The sequence below is a fragment of the Arabidopsis thaliana genome (genome assembly GCF_000001735.4).
Source record: "Arabidopsis thaliana chromosome 1 sequence".
In the NCBI taxonomy this organism is placed as follows: domain Eukaryota; kingdom Viridiplantae; phylum Streptophyta; class Magnoliopsida; order Brassicales; family Brassicaceae; genus Arabidopsis; species Arabidopsis thaliana.
This window is the reverse complement of record NC_003070.9, coordinates 26416713-26430443: the sequence shown is the minus strand read 5'-3', so window position 1 is coordinate 26430443 and position 13731 is coordinate 26416713. Positions and strand designations below refer to the sequence as shown.

The following is a 13731-nucleotide window of genomic DNA, read 5'->3' as shown; positions in this document are numbered from 1 at the left end:
GGCCCGATTAGTATACTTTTTGGCCCAAAACGTTTTCTTAAAAACAATTGTATTTACGTTTGTTTGTTAAATTGGTAAAAAGCTACAGTAAAAGATTTCTAAAATAAATCAAATACTAGACTATCATATATTTATAGAAAATATTAGATTCATAAGAAATAAAAAAAACTATACATTAATTGACATGTGGTTCAACCGGACCGAACGATTGACCCAATGACCCAAAAGAGTTACAGTTCACCTTCTGATCCGGTTTTAAAAATATTGGTAATAATAACTAATAGATTTAAATAATAACAAACAAACTATTATTTATTCAAATAAATCTTGTCAATAATGGAAGATAAAAATTGTCCAATATAATTGAAACTTATTATCTTCAAGAGCTTATTACTTTGGTGGTGTAGTGTGATTGATAGAAATTGGTAAGTTAATCTTACAACAATAAAATATGGAAAAAGCTAACACAACAAATTTGTCGTTAGGCAATTTTACAAAGAAATAGCAAATGATTTATTGCCCTTAGTAAACATCTGACTTACAAGCTCTAACGTATAAATAATTCCAAATTTTCAACTAAACAATTGTTGGGCCCACTCGAAAGCAGGACCCTCCAAAAATAGGCGTATGCCACTTAGCGTGGAGAGCACACGGTATTCTTTAGTAAAAGGCGAAAGAATAGTTCGCTTTGTGCTCACCACATGGCTGCGTGATTATAATCGAAGGACCAAGGCCTTGTTTTATATGCATCTTTCTCTTGGAACAAACTCTCAGCTTAGCGATGTGGGACTTTTTCTCAAACTATTTCTTTTACTCTTACGCGGTCGTTTCTCTCTATTGTTGTTTTATTCCACAACAGGTAATATCTATTTCACTGCTAATTACAAATGTTTCTGACTCGAGTTCTAATTCTTTTTTTTCACACTCACAAATCTTCTTTACACAATTCAAACATATGTTCTTAATCTTCTAATTGCGAATCCTAATAGTCTACTACGAGAATCAATGGAGTTGGACTTACATGGTCAACGTAAATGACAGATAAAAACCTATTTTACTTTCACGTTGAGATTCAGAGATATATACCAACCAAAAGAGTGTTTGGATTACACCAAAACACCGTCGACATTTCACAATTAGGCTGTGCTTGGGTTAACAAATTGTATACCAGAAAAAGAAAAAATCCATAACAGAGAGAATTACAAAAGAAAGTTCTGCTGCCTACAATCATCCGGAGAGAAAAGTTTCGGGTTGGATCTCAAAAAAGTTATCATAGTTTCGACCCGCATAGAGGCTAACAAGACCAAAAAGAGTGAGAAGCAGCTAGAGGCGAGATCCGTTCATTGCTACCTTGTTGGAAGGGACGCTATAGCCTGAAGAATCTTCTTCCTTGGACCCTGCATTGCATCAATAGAGTGATACCAACTTCAAGAAATCTACTAAAAGAACAGATCAATCTCAATTGTTTTCGATCGATAAGAAACAAAAGGAAAGTACCATTGGTATGATGAGATCTTTTAGATCACTTTCTTTCATCTGCTTTATTGTGGTCATATCCACCTGTTGTCATATTAGTCAAGTTTGTTATTGAAGAACAATGACGAAACAGAGCTCAGACAAAAAACTAACATGGAAAAGCAATAACGAACCTACAATAGCCAAAATCACAAAGCTCTAAGATAAGAAAATAATGGTACACTTACTTCCTCTCTCTTAAAGGCAAGGGAGTATTTTCCAAGTCCAATTGAATTTAGAAAGCCATCAACTGATAGAGGCTCGTCCACCTGTTGTTCCACCAAGTAGATATACATGCCATATTATAACATATGTATAAGAAGAAGGCATAAAGTTTTGACTATCTGATCACAAAGGTTTTATGGGTCTAAGAATGACACGAGGTAAATATGAAGTACTCACCCAATGTATAGAAAGAGTAAGAAGAGAGAAAATTCATCCACAAATTGAGAAGAAGAATAAAGATCTTACAGAGAAGGGACTGTTCTGCATAATACTTCCAAGTGGAGGAAGCTGGCTCAATGGAGGCAATGGATGTGGGTTTGGGACTGGAGGAGGTAACATTGGCCTGGCGAAAGGAGCACCACTTGATGGCGCTTGACCATTTAGTACACCTCTAACAGGATATGGCGATGCTCTCATATTATCAAGCATCCTGCTTCGTCCATGAAAATCTTCAATGTTACTACGTGGGGGAGAACCCCTGGAAGAACCCATGTAGCTTCTAGGATTCCTAGGAGGGGAAAAACCCTGAGAAGAACTCATGTAGCTTCCCATATTTCTAGCTGGGGACAGAGCCCTAGAATTACTACTGAAGCTTCTGGTGCTCCTTGGCGGTGACTGATCCCTTGGAGGGCCCATTCTCCTTCCAGCATTTCTTGGAGGTGATCTATCCCTTGGACTGCCAGTTACCCTTCCAGCATTTCTTGGCGGTGACTGATCCCTTGGAGGGCCAAATCTCCTTCCAGCATCTCTTGGAGGTGATATATCCCTTGGACTGCCAATTATCCTTCCATCACTTCTTGGAGGTGATCTATCCCTTGCACTGCCAATCATCCTTCTACCATTTCTTGGAGGGGAAGGTTCCCTTGGAATGCCAATGAAACTTCCAGCATTTCTTGGCGGCGATCGACCCCTGGAAGTATCCACAAATCTCTCTGGAGACCTTCGTCGTAAATCTTCCAGAGCCCATGCAGGGTGCGAACTACTTGATGAAATCATCTGAGAGGAACCACGAGCAGTTCTTGATGAAGATAAAGGACGATCCCTCGGCTCAGCCATACGAGGTCTTGTATCAAGGCTACGAGGAGGCTGCTCACTCCTTGAGAGCTTTTCACGAAGATCCATAGTGCAGCCTTCATCGCTCTGAGCTCGTCTCTGGGCATTCTTTTGCATCAGTTTGAATCGGAGATCATTTCGACTGATCTGCAAATCTTAGTAACAAAGAGGGGTGGGTCAGAAATCAGCAAACATGCGCTAGTGTGTATCCAGTAATTCACATCTATACCATTTCCACTGAAACTTGCTTCCCCTCTTTGCCTGCATAAACAAAGAAAACCAAAAACTTTAATCTAGTGTACCTTGCAGCAACAAGTAACCAAATTCAAAACCCATAAAACCGAAGCATAGAACACACAATCCATCAGTTCCTCCAGAGTTCTCAATACTCATCTATTCACAACCCCGTGAACAAACAAAAAAGGTCCTAGATATCATGATAATAAGAGCAACATCACAGATTAAGAAGCTCCTGACAATCAATATGCAGCAGTAGTACACATAAGAGGGAAAAAGTTAACACCTTTTACTGACCACCTCTTCTCCACCATAAACAGAACTATCTAACGGATTCCCTAATCTCTCTTTGACAGACCGCTTAGTCCCAACTCTAGGTAACTCATACCCATCATCTATATCACTTGCAGCTCGATTCACCACCTGCAAAAGAAAAACATCACCAAAATAAGCACTTTTCTAGACTCAAAAACTCATTAAATCCTACACCAACTCATCTCTATAAAACAATTCTAAAGCTTTCATTTTCCAGATTCACCAAATCAAACTCCTTTAACACAAAAACTGAGAGATGAGACCTTCAACGTACCTGACCGCTACGACCTAGAGTTATAGTAACCCTACTCCGTCTCGAACCTTCCGACATTTGTGAAAACCCTAGGAAAATCAACTGGAGCCAATTCTAACTTACAGTGATATAAAACCACAAACAACGAAAGACACCACAATCACCTCCTTCAAACCCTAATCGTACGAAGCCGAATCTACTCAAAAATCACAGAAAGAGAGTAAACAGGTTCCTGTAAAAAAGGTATAATAGAATATACCATAAGATTCCGGGGGAAAATTCCGATGAGATTCAAAACGGGAAAAAAAAAAACAAATCGGAAAAGTATTAAAATACGTGAAGAATCGGTGGAGACGAAGAAGACGTTCGTGACGACGGACTCTTGCTTGGGCTTTGAAAGTGCTGCGCAGTGCCAAACCAAAGAGACCTGACTCATCTAGTGGCTTCTTCACATGCTCTCATCAATCGCTACGCAAATTTTACGAGATAGGTTTGGATTTTTCATTATTTTCACGTTTGACCCCATAGTTCTTTTATAATTATCATGTCCTTTTTTGGGAAATTAAATCGAAGCGTATAATAATAATAAAAAATTTAATAAAAATGAGACTGTTATATATTATTAAAATATATAGGTATTAACTTATCGATATATAAAGTAGTCCAAAAAATTGATTTTAGAACCGTAAATTTAACAAAGCTCAAAATGTATGATGAACTTAAATGGTAAAAAAGAGCACAAGTTTGTTTGTGGGTTTATGTGTCCTATCACCGGATAAGTCCTATAACTTGACTAAACATTCACTATCTGATAAACATTCACTATATATCCAAATCCAACAATTCCACCCATCTTCGTTTCCTCATTTTTTTTTTGATTTATACACTTGCAGTTTGTGAACATTTAAACTTTCTCAAAAATATATTGCCGGAAATTGGTAAACAGTTCATCGAAAAAACCGTCAGAAATGTTTTAGTTTAACAAGTTTTCTACATAGATATATTCCGACTAATATCCAACAAATATTTTTATGAAGTGGTAATCAACAAGGGACGATGATAAGGAGAGGGATCCATCCCGTTTGTCCAAGAAGAGAGTCAAAGTTCTAATTTGCAATCATACGAGGGAAAAATATCAAAAAATCCAAGAGAATTATCTCCAATATAAAACAGAGTTTTTTTAGACGATAATAGAGGATTGAAGGTAATAGATCCTAAAGTGATGAACAATTGTTAACTTGTTGCCGCACTAAGATCACTCTCAACAGATTCAAGCACATAGGTGATGAAACAGAGCTGAATCGATGGAGACTCTTCAACTAGACTACTAAGGTCATTATATTCTTTGAAATTTCCAGTGGATGATTGATGAGTCGATCGTAACAATATGGATCGAGAGACGTCACACAAAAGATGGAATATCTATGATAAGTTAAGGACACCCAAGCTTCAAGGGTTCACACACAAGAACGCGCTAAAATGTTTGGGTAAAGAAAGCTAAGAAAATGTATAACACGAAATCAAACATAGGTATAGGACATAAAGTAATTTATATACAAGTAGTATATGTGAAATCAAAAACTGTAGAAAAGGAACCAATGTCTAAATATGTGTGTATATATATCCCCATCCTTTAATAAAAAAAGAATAAGATATGAGGTAAATCAAACTAAAAGAATTGAAGTAAGAAAAAAAAAACTTTATCTACGGTAAGAACCACAAGACCAATCCGACGGTTGACAACAAGAGACTAACAATTGTTGATCTCGATGAACCGTCGATTCTCCAGGCGGCACTGAAGCCACCAGTGTCTCGCTGGTGTTTAGTGGTCGACGGTGGAGATGTTGTGCCGTTGAAGTTAGGGTTTGCACCGTACAAGTATTGGATTCCTTCCACGTCATCATTGGTTAAGTCAACCTTACGTTTCCCTGTCGTGATCGTTGGATACATGATGGATTCCTCAACTGAAGAATGTCCTAAACCTAGAAGATGACCGATCTCGTGAACCGCCACTGATTCAAGATCAACCGCAGCAGTTACGGAGAGGAAACTGTCTAGGTCTCCGGAGACCACCCAGTTCTCATCTGCGTCTAGGTGGAATTTCCCGCTGGGAGGAGAGAAAGCGTGAGCTAATGTTCCCAAAACGCCGTCGAAAGGCTCTCCGTCACCATGGTCGCCGGTGTAGAATCCGATTGTGATGTCAGACGTCGAGAAAGACTCGGAAAGAGTGAAGTTTAACGCGGTGACGTCAGACCAACGACCAAAAGCGCGTGAGAACACGCTCTTGACCTCTTCCGTCAACGGGTTTTTCGGGTCGAACGCGTAGGTCAAGTCACGGCGGTTTCTCGGCCACCGTGGCTCGCCTGGGAATAACGTGTAGCGTTTAACCGCGTGCAAATGCGTGCGGGAGAAGTTGACCTCGAAGGTCTTTCTTCTCCCGCCATGCATCAACGAAGTACCGTTGACCACGTCAGGATTACCGCAACGCGGGATCACGATGTGTTGAATGGTAAGCGCATCAAGCTCACCGGTAACGTTAAGATTGAAATTCGTCTGATACAATTCGACAGCGGCTTTGAGGATATCATCAAAATCATCGGTGAAATTTCCCGAAAACGTTTCAGGGATGTAACCAAAACGTTGGAAGTATTTTTTGATACGGTAGAGACCATCAACGTTTTGGCCGTGGTGACAACCGGTGAAATTGGAGAAAGCGTCCCAGAAAACACGTGTAGTGTTACGTAGAGACGGTGGTACCGCGGTGGAGTTAGGGAAGAACCAGGCGGAGGCAGGAGAAACAATCAAGAAAAGCGATAAAAACCCGAAAACACAAAACCTCATGGTGGTTTTCGGATTATAGGTAGCCACCCAAAAAAGAAGAAAAGAAACAAATGGAGAAGGTAATATTTAGGATTTTAGGAGAGAATTTGAGAGAGAGAAGAGAGATTAAAGCTAAAAAACAGGTAAAGCCGTTTAGAAGATGGTTTTAAATATAAGATATATAAATCGAGGTCTGCGTTTGCGTTTTGTGTTGGCGGGTGAGAGGTCGTTGGAATCGTTTGCGTGTCTTTTGTCAATTTTCTAGTTTTTAATTAAGAAGAAAAATGGTGAATGATTCCAATGGAAACATCTATTGGTCTTAGTCACGTTCAAACTTATGGATGTTATTGGTTTGTGATTTATATGGATTTTTAATGATTTATAATATTAGGAAGAATCATTTGTTATTCAATTAAGATTGTTTAAGATTATTAAAATTTAATGTTATTAGTTTCTGATTTGTAAAATGTAATCTAAAATCTTTATAAATTTGGAGTTATTGAATTCATACTTTAGTAAAGTCATTGAATTTTTTGTGTTATTCAATTAAAACAAAAGTATTAGGATTGTTAATGATTTAAATTATTGTGTTATTGGTTTATGATTTTATACATTTTTCTTCACAAAATAAAATCATAAAAAGTATCATAAGAATAGAGAGATTGTGAATGATTTTTAGAATTGACATGGATCATCTTCTTACCCATTAAATAAAAACCAATCTATGTAACGTTATGACATCTCTCTAATCTTTTCAAGAAATATCATGAACGTAACTTTTAAACCCTCTCTCTAATCTTTCTATATAATTATGAACTATGTGTAAATTTTTTATATGAGAACTTAAGTACCTCTAAACTTTAACAAAAGCACAGTAAAATATTTTGGGAGAGTAGTACACTTTTGACATATACAAAACCTATGTAGAACTTTTCTACGAGACAATTTTATAAAATATGAAAGAAACAATATTTCAAATAGATAAAATCTCAAGTAATCATTTCAAATCTTTTTAAGTTAGGAAGACTTTACAAGATTACGGAAAAGCTAATCAAAGAGATTATACAAAACTCTCTAATAATCATTTAAAATCTTTGATTTTATCTATTATTTATATTCTTTTAAAATTATTAAAACTCTTTCAAAGTTAGAAACCAATAACACCCGTTAAATAGAGGTCATCAAGATTAAAGAAGACTTGTGCAACTGAAAGACTTGGCTCCGGTTTAAACCGGTTTGATGGAGCTGAAGGTGGCGGAGTCAAATAAAGACGTTGAACTAAGTTTTGCTTTTTGTTTAGTTTCAAGTTGGAGTTGGTTTGGTCGGGAAAGTCATCAACCAATCTTCAACTTACACGTTTTTAAGGACGTCACAATTTGGTAGCTTCCTGGTAAATAATCCATAATCATAGGTAAGGTTGGTCCATTTAAATACTTTGTTTCCACTTCCAAGTCATTGTTGACAAATTCTTACTATTGAAGAATGAAGCAGAGCTAGGTACCAAGGAGATAACATTGAATATGATAAGAGCATCATATAATATATTCACACGAAGATTGTACTAAAAACGTGGTTTACTTTCCCTCTAACTAAAAGGGTAAGCTTAAATATATAAACCAAAAGTATACAAACACAAACAGACAGAGGGAGAGAGATAGACATACATGTTAATTAACTTTGCTAACACTTAGAAGGTCTCTCATAATTAGGAGGTAAAGAAGGACAATTCTGGTTCATGTTTGGATATGGGTAAATGGTGTTATAACCAGGTAACTCCATTCTGTATTCACCTAGAATTTGACAGAAGTCAAGCTTCCCTTCCTCGGTGTTGCACCAACTCGGTAACCGAGTCTGGTTAGACTCAAATAACTTCAGAGTGTACGCATCTCGGATCTGAAAATACGAAAGAAGATAAACGTTCATGAGTAATGTTAATGGAAAGATTTGATATTGAAAAGAAAAAAAAAGAAACTCACAGTGAATTCAGTGACTTGAATGTGATCAGCGAGAGGGTCGAATATACCAGCAGCTTTGTACATTGCAAGGATGAAAGCAACACATGTTGTCGATTTACCGTCGCTATAAACCCACTCATCCTGTTCAGGGATGGTGAGTAACTCATCAAATGACATTCCACGCCTCGCTGTTTCTTCAAGTATCCCATACAAATCCAGATCCTGTACAACGGAAACTTATTAGTTAGCCTGTACGTCCTAATCTGAAGAACAATAGAAACTGGATATTGTACCTCAGTACCGAGTCGTTTATTAAGTGCCTCGTTCCACATATTAGCAGCATATGCAGGTTGTACACGAGTCCACATAGACATGACAGAAATAACCTGAAAGTTCAATGTGGCTTGTTGATTACCATGATGATCTTAATGATGATAGATCTTTAAGAATATCAGGGATTAAAAAGTACCAAGTGAGCATCAAGGGGAGGGGGGTAGTTATCGCCTAGAGTGTCGATCCAGCTGAATATCATGTTGTGATATCCATACGGTTTGCCCAACATACTCCGTGCATATTCCCACGCAGCAGTATTGTTGAACTTTGCCCGGATATCAGGATGTAGAGGAAGCAAAGCTACTTGAGGATTTGAATTATCCTTCAAAGTCAGCTCCCACCATTCATCCCAAGGGATCACAACAATGATTTCTTCACCCTATGGGGAAAAAGATAGTAAAATATCTCTCTTTCTATCCACTAACTTCAAAATGTTTAGGTCTACCTTTTCGTTCTCATGTCCTGATTCACCAACCCAAAGATTCCCCAAATCATCCTTCAAACAAACAGCAGTATGACCAGCAAAAGCCCCAGTCACCCATTTCTCTAACGTCTCAAAACCACCCCATCTACCTCGAATCTTCGACACCGCCAAGAAATCACCAGAATGCACATCTTCTGGGTTAATCATTGACCGCCAAGGTTGAGACCGTTTCTCAAAGGTAGCACCCATATGTTTCGTCAAGAACGCCAAATTCGCATTCTGTCCCCAAGCAGTATTGGAGAAAAGAGGTAACACATCAATCAAAGATAGCAACGTCCCAAGCATTCCTGATGGCATTAGAAACACTGAAACGCCATGCTCCTTCACCTACTCATCGAAGAAATCACCATGAAAACAAACACCACAAACCCTCTTAAGACTATAAAGAAGATTAACTAAATCAAAAACCTACATATTCCAATTCAGCTTTCTCTTCCCAAGAATCAAAGTTCAAAGTATGATCTCTAGCAGAGAAATAGTAGTCCCAAGTGATCCTGTATGGCGTTGCAAACACATAAAGATCCATACATGTCAAGCTATGTGCCTTGGATGTCTGCAAAATTAGTTCCCAAATGTTATCAAACAACTCAATTTCATCCAGAATAACATACAATTTCGAATTAGCAGCAACTACACAACAGTCTCCTAATTTTGAATTTGTTACCATAAAAGGAAAAACTTTACGAAATCTGAGCATATGAGCGTTGAAAGTATAACACTTTAACATTAAGAAGACAAATTAAGAACAAATTGATGAAGAAGAAAGTGAAATTAACCAACTTTGAGATGAAGAACACCACCACCAAGTCCAGGGACGTCACGATCACTACCGGTGATATCAAGACGAGCTTCATTACCATTAAAGCAAGCACCTTTCCACTCAATAGATACATTATTAGGAGTAACTGACCCAATAAAAACCGGCAACAAATCCACAGCGTTGTGGAAACTGTTCAAAACAGGCCATGAGACTTGACGAGGTAGCATCGGAAGAACATCGTTAACGCTGAAAGGAACTTTCAGGGATTGACCCAGGTCAACGCAAAAACCTAACCCTAGACATAAGAGGAAGAAGAGTGATGGGTTCTGAGACATTCGGATCCACGAAGTGAAATTTTGAGACTTTGTTTCAAGGTTTTGGGGATTTTGGAGAAGAAGGGTTTCGTGTTGTTATGGTTGAAGATGATGATCCATTTGGGATGTTTCAGTTTTTTTTCTCTCTGTGTGTTTTGGATTTTTTGGAAAATTGGACTTTGGGGGAGATAAAATATTGAGTTAGTTTTGGATGTGGAAGAAATCGACCAAACTGGTTTTAGACTTTTCTTAGAAACAAGAAGTTTGAAGATTCTTTGCTTTGGTTTCATCTTCCACGTAGACACAAACTTGGTTTGTGAATGAATATCTCCAAGAACCGGATTTTACCATCTGGTTCAGTTTGGTTCATTGTTCAATTGCTCATGACATCTGACAAAGATAATTGCAAAGTTTCACTTGAAATGACTAATGCTATATGATATATAGCATAATATTCACCTAAGACTACAATGATTGTATGTATGCACTTGATGGTCCTATCCACATAAATAACTACAACAACCAATAACAAAATGATGTGACATTTTCTACATTCATTGTATAGATAATGTTGGTCCATACACCGGAACAGTATCTCTATCGTCGATCCAGACCATAACAGTGAACCATTGAGTTGATCAATAATGTTGGAGAATTTTTACATTGCGAAGATGAAACAGTTTGAGTAGCAAGGGATAAACAGAGTACTCTCCTCTACTGCCATTGGCTGTCTAAATGGATTCAACTCAATCTGCATTTCAAAGATACATCGTTACATTCATATCAATATGATTCTGAAGAAATATATAAGAATTTATCTGCAAAACATCATTTTCCAACAAAGGTTGATTGGAGAAGTGGACAATAGTGTGTCTGTTTTGTGTGGCCCCAAAGATGAAGAAAAAAGAGATGTTTTTGTCTCCTTCAACTTCATTATATAGTATATGTGTCGACTCTCTATTCTACGTATACAGTTTTGATGAGACATAAGCCTGACTATATGCAGGAGGAACCCACATATCAATAAACATAGACTTGAAATAGTTAAATAGGACAATGAACCTATAATTTAGACTTACAGGTGATGATAGAGGTTGTCCTGTGATGGTTTTAATGCAACAAGCAGCCAGATGACAAGCTTCTTCACAGTAATCAGAGAATACTGCTGGGACTTGTATCTCCTTTATCAGTTCCTGAAATTATTCACACCAACACATGAATGAATAACAAACATATGCTCTCTCTGTGTATCCTGGGAACTATTGGATGTGACATTAGCTACTGGAAAAACGTACAATAGTTGGCAACCAGCTTGGATATGCAGCGATGCCTGCGTTTGGAGCAATCACTATGTGTGGAGGAAATGAATCCTGCCGAGATGGTCAATCAGAAATTATTACATCTTTTAGGAAACAAACAATTCAAGGTCCACGAAAATGGACATTACATATAAGAACAGTATAGTAAATCATTGTTTTGCCCCTAGACTAGTAGAAAGGGGTACCTTTGTTATGTCATTGTAACGATCATGGTAAAACCCTCTACGGAGCTGTAATGACACAGCCGAAACCAAAGCAGGTTTGCTCCCGGAATTGAGAATTTTGCTTGAATTTTTACATTCACATTCTTTTCCCATGCAAGGGGAATATCTGCAAAGGGAGATCATTTCTCCATCCCTGTTCATCGAGAAAGCAAATAGAGAACGATCCATCAAATTATGTCAATAGTTCAACACATACAAAGAAAATCCAGCTATAATGTTGTCACTGAATAGCTTAAAGAACTCTAAAGAAGAGTGATTAAAAGGAAAAACATATCTTTACTCTTCCTAACTAAAATAGAACTAGTGTTATACAAAGTAATCAAATAGATTGTGGAATGCAGGACTCACATATGTTGTGGAACGTCAGGTCCAATCAAATCTACATAAATGCGCAGACCAGGGAAGAGCGCTTGCAGCTCAGCAAAAACACCAAGTTGCCCAAGTTCCTTCTGAGGCCCTTCAGAAGCTCAAACTATCAGCAAATCATATATCAGAATTTTACACCATAGTGGTTCTGATGATTCTTTTGCCAATATTAAGGGACTAAACTAATATAAAGGAAGTGGAGGCAATTAACAAAAACTGCCTAACAGAACAACGAGAACATGATAGCAACCTCAGAGAGGATACAGTTCCTCAAAAAGCAGAAGAGTTACAGAGTGAAACATACCAAGATAATGTATACGAAGTTCATCACTTATTTGGGGAGTCAAATTTCCCATCCCAATGGCTTGAACTGCATGATATATCGTAAGTGGCTGAAATAAAAGCAAGCTCTACGAGTCAAAAAAAAGAAAACCTCAAGCATTCTAATCATACTTGAAATCACATTACTCATCAGAAAAACTGTTATTACCCAGTGGAGAAGTAGAGCTACAGGTGAATCTAGAGGTAACTTTCTCCACTCGAAATAATCCTTCCAAGTACATAGCTGTTTAGTTATTGGAGATAAAGGCCCTGTGTAATCCAAAATCAGAACTCTATAGAAACAAACTCTTTCAGTAAAACCATAAACAGAGAAGTGAAAATGAAGTATACCACGACATGGACAAGAAGAGCTCGGCAAATGCCACCCTTCAATATTAAAACTGTCAGAAAAAGATAGTAGTCAGCTCAACCAACAATAGCTTCAAACCAAAACGTGATTCTCATTAAGTAAAGAGAAAAAATAAGCAATGAAACCTATCAAAAGCCAAAGCTCCACAGTTACACTCATACATCCACATTCCAACACGATGTAATCCCCTCTTGATGAAGAACGAGCACCTAGTCTCATGTTTTTGACTAACCTAAAGAACGAATAAACCAAAAACTTAAACTTTGAGCTGAATTTTTACTAACCAAAAGGCATTTGATTCCTCACTATCATTCAAAGTGATGATTAACCTGAATTGTAGCTTCTTCTGTAAATGTAAATGGAAAATCATTTAAAAGATCAACACGACGCATTTGCTCTTCTAATCTCTCACATTCTTCCTTGTGATAGCTCCAATGCGAAATCTACAAACAAAATAAAGATCAACAAATTCAACAAGGAACATCCTAATTTGCTTATCCACCTAACTACAAGCGACCGATCAAATCATCACTGTGAAGAAGAAGAAGGCTTAAGAGAGAGTTAAAGCAGAAGTTAAAACCTGATGAGAGACGGAGCAATAAGCTACAGCACCACACTGACCACACCTCCGCGTCGGTGGACCAACACACCGCGTCGCAAAACCACGCGCGGCACACTCCATCCGCCGTCGACGACCAAGACAACCGCCGTTTCTTCTCGGGACGAAAAAAGTATTAAAGAATCTCGGTAACTCTTAAGGCCCATTTTTCTAATCATAAGGCCCAATGTTTTCTTATCGTAAAGCCCAATTAGTTCTTATCGTAAGCCACAATTTTGTTTATCGCAAGGCCCATTTTGTTCTCATAT

General features: G+C 37.8%; 5 protein-coding genes, 1 long non-coding RNA gene and 1 other non-coding gene across 12 annotated transcripts; 2 read left to right on the top strand and 5 right to left on the bottom strand.

Annotated features, from left to right (window-relative positions):
• Nucleotides 1–374: 374 nt before the first annotated feature.
• On the bottom strand, nucleotides 375–711 carry AT1G70185. Its single transcript, NR_143596.1, has one exon. It is a non-coding gene; the product is annotated as an other RNA (non-coding RNA).
• A 323-nt stretch (nucleotides 712–1034) lies between these two features.
• AT1G70180 (Sterile alpha motif (SAM) domain-containing protein) lies at nucleotides 1035–4175 on the bottom strand. Of its 6 annotated transcripts, none has more exons than NM_105686.6 (8): nucleotides 3935–4103; nucleotides 3620–3830; nucleotides 3317–3453; nucleotides 3023–3054; nucleotides 1987–2948; nucleotides 1704–1784; nucleotides 1498–1560; nucleotides 1035–1397 (listed from the first exon to the last, which is right to left on the bottom strand). In NM_105686.6, exons 2-8 carry the CDS (start codon nucleotides 3674–3676, stop codon nucleotides 1347–1349), a joined length of 1383 nt encoding a protein of 460 aa, NP_177175.2. In that variant the 5' UTR covers nucleotides 3677–3830; nucleotides 3935–4103; the 3' UTR covers nucleotides 1035–1346. The 6 variants fall into 6 exon arrangements, with proteins under 6 accessions (NP_177175.2, NP_001320859.1, NP_001320861.1 ...); NM_001334437.1 differs by having other exon boundaries at nucleotides 1083–1560; nucleotides 1987–2486; nucleotides 2535–2948; nucleotides 3935–4175; NM_001334439.1 differs by having other exon boundaries at nucleotides 1055–1397; nucleotides 1498–1784; nucleotides 3935–4089.
• A 269-nt stretch (nucleotides 4176–4444) lies between these two features.
• On the top strand, nucleotides 4445–4691 carry AT1G09137. Its single transcript, NR_139569.1, has one exon. It is a non-coding gene; the product is annotated as an other RNA (long non-coding RNA).
• Nucleotides 4692–5087: 396 nt separating this feature from the next.
• On the bottom strand, nucleotides 5088–6570 carry MMP (matrix metalloproteinase). Its single transcript, NM_105685.4, has one exon. The coding sequence runs from the start codon at nucleotides 6437–6439 to the stop codon at nucleotides 5303–5305; it is 1137 nt and encodes a 378-aa protein (NP_177174.1). The 5' UTR covers nucleotides 6440–6570; the 3' UTR covers nucleotides 5088–5302.
• On the top strand, nucleotides 5104–5591 carry AT1G70175 (uncharacterized protein; the record flags this gene model as incomplete). The annotated part of the gene is made up of 2 exons (NM_001334436.1): nucleotides 5104–5142; nucleotides 5313–5591. The coding sequence occupies 2 exons, from the start codon at nucleotides 5104–5106 to the stop codon at nucleotides 5589–5591; spliced, it is 318 nt and encodes a 105-aa protein (NP_001320591.1).
• A 1342-nt stretch (nucleotides 6571–7912) lies between the features above and the next one.
• AT1G70160 (zinc finger MYND domain protein) lies at nucleotides 7913–10550 on the bottom strand. Its single transcript, NM_105684.4, has 7 exons — nucleotides 9971–10550; nucleotides 9603–9743; nucleotides 9152–9517; nucleotides 8843–9085; nucleotides 8667–8759; nucleotides 8395–8595; nucleotides 7913–8311 (listed from the first exon to the last, which is right to left on the bottom strand). Exons 1-7 carry the CDS (start codon nucleotides 10283–10285, stop codon nucleotides 8099–8101), a joined length of 1572 nt encoding a protein of 523 aa, NP_564985.1. The 5' UTR covers nucleotides 10286–10550; the 3' UTR covers nucleotides 7913–8098.
• A 105-nt stretch (nucleotides 10551–10655) lies between these two features.
• AT1G70150 (zinc ion binding protein) lies at nucleotides 10656–13572 on the bottom strand. The gene is made up of 11 exons (NM_105683.7): nucleotides 13445–13572; nucleotides 13194–13307; nucleotides 12990–13096; nucleotides 12846–12895; nucleotides 12664–12764; nucleotides 12478–12565; nucleotides 12156–12264; nucleotides 11769–11940; nucleotides 11560–11634; nucleotides 11344–11457; nucleotides 10656–11015 (listed from the first exon to the last, which is right to left on the bottom strand). Exons 1-11 carry the CDS (start codon nucleotides 13544–13546, stop codon nucleotides 10923–10925), a joined length of 1125 nt encoding a protein of 374 aa, NP_177172.6. The 5' UTR covers nucleotides 13547–13572; the 3' UTR covers nucleotides 10656–10922.
• Nucleotides 13573–13731: the final 159 nt, after the last annotated feature.

Bases quoted from the DNA above. Each gene is read 5' to 3' on its own strand.
- AT1G70180 (NM_105686.6), bottom strand. From the start codon at position 3,676: ATGTCGGAAGGTTCGAGACGGAGTAGGGTTACTATAACTCTAGGTCGT. The intron at 3,454-3,619 runs GTACGTTGAAGG...TTTCTTTTGCAG, and splicing joins CTCTAGGTCGTAGCGGTCAG to GTGGTGAATCGAGCTGCAAG. The intron at 1,785-1,986 runs GTAAGATCTTTA...GTGGAACAACAG, and splicing joins TGCAGAACAGTCCCTTCTCT to GTGGACGAGCCTCTATCAGT.
- MMP (NM_105685.4), bottom strand. From the start codon at position 6,439: ATGAGGTTTTGTGTTTTCGGGTTTTTATCGCTTTTCTTGATTGTTTCT.
- AT1G70160 (NM_105684.4), bottom strand. From the start codon at position 10,285: ATGTCTCAGAACCCATCACTCTTCTTCCTCTTATGTCTAGGGTTAGGT. The intron at 8,596-8,666 runs GTACAATATCCA...TCCGTTGTACAG, and splicing joins ATAAACGACTCGGTACTGAG to GATCTGGATTTGTATGGGAT. The intron at 8,312-8,394 runs GTGAGTTTCTTT...TCGTATTTTCAG, and splicing joins TTCAAGTCACTGAATTCACT to ATCCGAGATGCGTACACTCT.
- AT1G70150 (NM_105683.7), bottom strand. From the start codon at position 13,546: ATGGAGTGTGCCGCGCGTGGTTTTGCGACGCGGTGTGTTGGTCCACCG. The intron at 12,566-12,663 runs GTAATAACAGTT...CTTTTATTTCAG, and splicing joins TAGCTCTACTTCTCCACTGG to CCACTTACGATATATCATGC. The intron at 11,458-11,559 runs GTACGTTTTTCC...GAATAATTTCAG, and splicing joins CAAGCTGGTTGCCAACTATT to GAACTGATAAAGGAGATACA.